The 3851-nt window shown below is 46.2% G+C and overlaps 1 protein-coding gene across 1 annotated transcript; it reads right to left on the reverse strand.

The window, feature by feature from the left end:
• Nucleotides 1-447: 447 nt before the first annotated feature.
• Nucleotides 448-3845, reverse strand: LOC112077225 (protein Son-like). Its single transcript, XM_024143784.1, has 3 exons — nt 3713-3845; nt 2553-2663; nt 448-2474 (listed from the first exon to the last, which is right to left on the reverse strand). Exons 2-3 carry the CDS (start codon nt 2628-2630, stop codon nt 2217-2219), a joined length of 336 nt encoding a protein of 111 aa, XP_023999552.1. The 5' UTR covers nt 2631-2663; nt 3713-3845; the 3' UTR covers nt 448-2216.
• Between the last annotated feature and the right edge of the window lie 6 nt (nt 3846-3851).

The following is a 3851-nucleotide window of genomic DNA, read 5'->3' on the forward strand; positions in this document are numbered from 1 at the left end:
ACGAGCGAGATATAGGGGATTTAGAAGTACTTAAAATGAGGGCTGTGTTTGTGTAGGCGTACCTGGCTTGACATAATATGCACACAAATGTTTAGACTGGGAGGCATACAGTAAGCTTAACACTAAAACTGAAACAAAATAATATAAACTAATAGATAATTTTTGTGAAACAAACAAATAAAAAACTAGTAAAGTGGATCTGAAAACTGAGACAAAAATGAATATAAAACACAAAACTATAATCTTTAACAGGAACACAAGGCAAGACTGAATTTTGGATTATTAAACATAAATTGATAGTATCCAGTCACAGTGGTTTGGTTATAAATCCCCCTCATCAATCCTGTTAATTTGGACATCTGGTGCGTAAAGTAGCCAATTTGCCATCATTTCCACTTTTACACATATTTCACATGAGTGTAGTTCATCTCAAGCTAAAGTAGGCATGTCCATGGACACCTGTAACTAGCCTAGGTCCCTCAGAACAGAGATCTCCCTCAGGCAGTGGTCTCCAATTGTGGTCCTGGAGCTAGTGTGCGGGTTTTTGTTACAGCCCTAACCTATACGACTATGCTGGGATGGAACAAAATCCTGCACAGCCTGGACTAGGGTTGGAGACCACTGACTGGTCTAAAACTAGACTCTGCTCATCTACTGGGAAACGGAATGCACCAGGACTGGTTGCTAGGGGCACCCAACAACCACACAAACAACACAGTCCATATGCTGGTAATGCTAGCGTGCTGTAAATCAATGTTAGCTGCTGCAATGCTAGCGTGCTGTAAATCAATGTTAGCTGCTGCAATGCTAGCAAAATGCATGTCACTAACATTAGTATGATCAATGCACTCTCATCCCTATTTCATGTCTCTGAACATGCCCACAGCATATGTCCATGGCATCTGCACATAGCATCTGCATGTGAAGGACGTGTCGTATTAAGTGAAGAATGAACTCAGCAGATCCATCACGCTCTCTATAGCTAAATGATGTGACAATGTGTAACCAACCTGAGAGAGATTCCTCAAGATGTTACATTTAAAACAGTAACAGTAGCGCCCTGCCTCTGTGTGTTTACAGAGCTCAGGGAGGCTTGGGGTACAGTTACACCCACTGGCTTCAAACAGCCCACTATAGAAACACTACAGGGTAGGAGGGTCCAGACAGGGTCCACAGACAGAGGACAAACGACTATGGTTATCTCTGGGCCTGATGACATTCTGTGTGACTGGGTGTGGGGGAGTGATAGGGAGACAGCGTGACGGTAGAGACTATAGTAACCTGTCTTAGGGTGCATCTGAATAGTCTAAAGTCACTTCCTCACCGGAAGTCCCCAATAAAATCTGACCTGATCTGAAAAGGCAGGATAGGTGAAAGAATAGTGATTTTCCCTTTCCCCTGTTCTGAGATCAGTGTGAATCCAAGGAAAGAGACGAGGAAGCATCTTTAGACTACTGAGACGGACCCATAATCTCTGCCTTGCCCTGGGGTGCTAGAGGACAAGGGGGGGGTTCTGGGGTCTGCAGACTTACTTCCAGCTCTCCTCTTCCTCCCCTCCCTCCAAGTCCCTATTCCGACTCCGAGGGGGAGACTATTTAGTGGACAGACCAGAGCACCACTAGTAGCTGGGTGTTAGACCAGGGCACCACTAGTGGCCGGGTGTCAGTACTGCATTTGCACCTGCTTTGGTAAGAATGTCACATGTAAGGAATCTGCATCGCTACCCTTAACATGGTGTACCCACTTCACAGGAAATGTAATTAGTCAGAATGTGTGTGTGTGTTGCGGGGGAGGGGTGGGGGGGTGATTGAAGTACAGGGAGATTTTTGTTCATCTCTGTATGTCAGATTAAAGTCTGGGTTCATCATGTTACCACTGTTAGACTGCAGTGCAAATTTCAGGCTGAGTCAACATAAACAAGAGGCTTCCTTTACCGTCAGAGCATCTTTTCTGACGCAGACAGAAACACACAACACAGACAACAGATGCTCTCACACACACACACACCAGTAAACTATGTGCGTTAGCGCTGACAAGGGTTGCCATGGTAGCAGTGGACCCCACGTTTCGGGGCCCTTACATCTGACCTGGATTCCACTGAGTAACAGTGGAACTACTCCATTCTAACCCAGTCTGTTCTACATCAACAGAACATTTGTCAAACTAACTACAGTATGTGTCTCAGGCTCGATGCGTACAGCCATTCAGTTATTTGACTAGGGCTGGGTGGTGATTAGGGAGCAGGCTGAGGAAGGCTTGTGAAGTGGGTACACCAGTGGGCATGGGCGATGCAGACACCTGTAGGGTAGTGGGGTGGTATGTTTGGGGTGAGGAGCAGGTAAGACAGTGGACGGTACCTTCTTGATCCAGGCCTGTGGTCCGCTGTTGGACAGCTCCTCTGAGCTGAGCACCGTTGCTCCAGTAGAACCTGTAAACAGTCCAGGGATGGTGTTGGACTGGGCCCATGCATCCACCTAACAGAGAGGAAGGTTTAGTGTGTGAGAAAGGAGGTGGAAAGAGCGTACATTATGCTTCTACGAACGCCTGTTTACCTGTTCCTGAGCACGGCTGAGCATGCAGATGGCGCTGACGTCGTACGGGTTCTCGGCCAGACGCTTCTGGGCCTTCATCCTCTCACCGACTGCCTGGGTGATGTCTACAGGCTAGAGGGGGAGACACAGGAGTCAGCGCCACACACACATCATTCACACACATTCATTCAAAAACACAATACTACACACACACACACACACCAGTGAACAGCCGATAAAACGAATAAGGAAAATCCATTCACCATACAAGAAAGAAATCTAGACTTATTCCATGAGACTTAGATCAGTTGTTATATGAAACTACTTACATCTACGTWGTCGTCAGTATTTGTATTTTTAAGAGTTGTCAGTATTAGTACAGTTGTACACCCCCCCCAAAAAATAAAACGCAACCTGTGGAATTTCAGCCAGCTTTGTTTAATAACAGTTGCATCAAATACAAAATAAGCACAAATTAACAGCAAGCTCACGGATGACGTCACCCGATTTCTCATTGGTCTGCCCATCTGACGATTGATGACTGATCGATAACTCAATTCTAAACCACTTGTCATCGCCTGGGAGTCAGATTATTAAATGGTATTGCTCTGAGATTTGAGAGGTCAAATGATGCCCTTGATTGTACATTCAATTTGGAACTGGTGGGGGAGGAGGGTCAGTGTTTTACATGCCGCCCTCAGAAACAGCTATTCCAGCTAAACCCAGTCAATGCAGCTATATGCTCAGATGAGGAGCACAGGTATGGCATTCTAACTAAACTCACCATACCATCTAAACCAGTGGATCTCAAATCTTTTTCATCCTGCTGGGCATGACAACCCACCTAAGGCTTTTGGACTTTTCTACTTTCAAATCAACCAAACCAMTGTTTCTAGCTACTGTGTATAACCATAGAACCTGGTCTCAAACTACATCCCAATAGGAACCAGCAGTGACCTACCATTTCGGAAACCACTGATCCAAACCACTACATGTGGTAAAACACTGGGTTAAAACTAAAATCCCAAAATAAATCACATATATTTTTAACGCGTATGATTTTGAAATGCATAATATCTCAACTCACTTTCTCTCCCTCCTACACAACGACTCCTAAAACCCCCTCATCTCTCTTAGTGTCACCTTACCCCCTCCTCMTCCCCCTCCCCTCCGTATCCCACCTGTAGCGGCGGCTCCGGGAACACACTATCACTCTCCTTGACGACCGCCGGCTCCTCCGTTGCCACGGACACCGCAGACAAAGGCGCATCCCCAGGCGATGTTTCCTTGGCAGCCGTTGCCAATGCCTTGGTCGCCGCC

This window comes from Salvelinus sp. IW2-2015, unplaced genomic scaffold (assembly GCF_002910315.2).
Source record: "Salvelinus sp. IW2-2015 unplaced genomic scaffold, ASM291031v2 Un_scaffold4395, whole genome shotgun sequence".
Classification (NCBI taxonomy): domain Eukaryota; kingdom Metazoa; phylum Chordata; class Actinopteri; order Salmoniformes; family Salmonidae; genus Salvelinus; species Salvelinus sp. IW2-2015.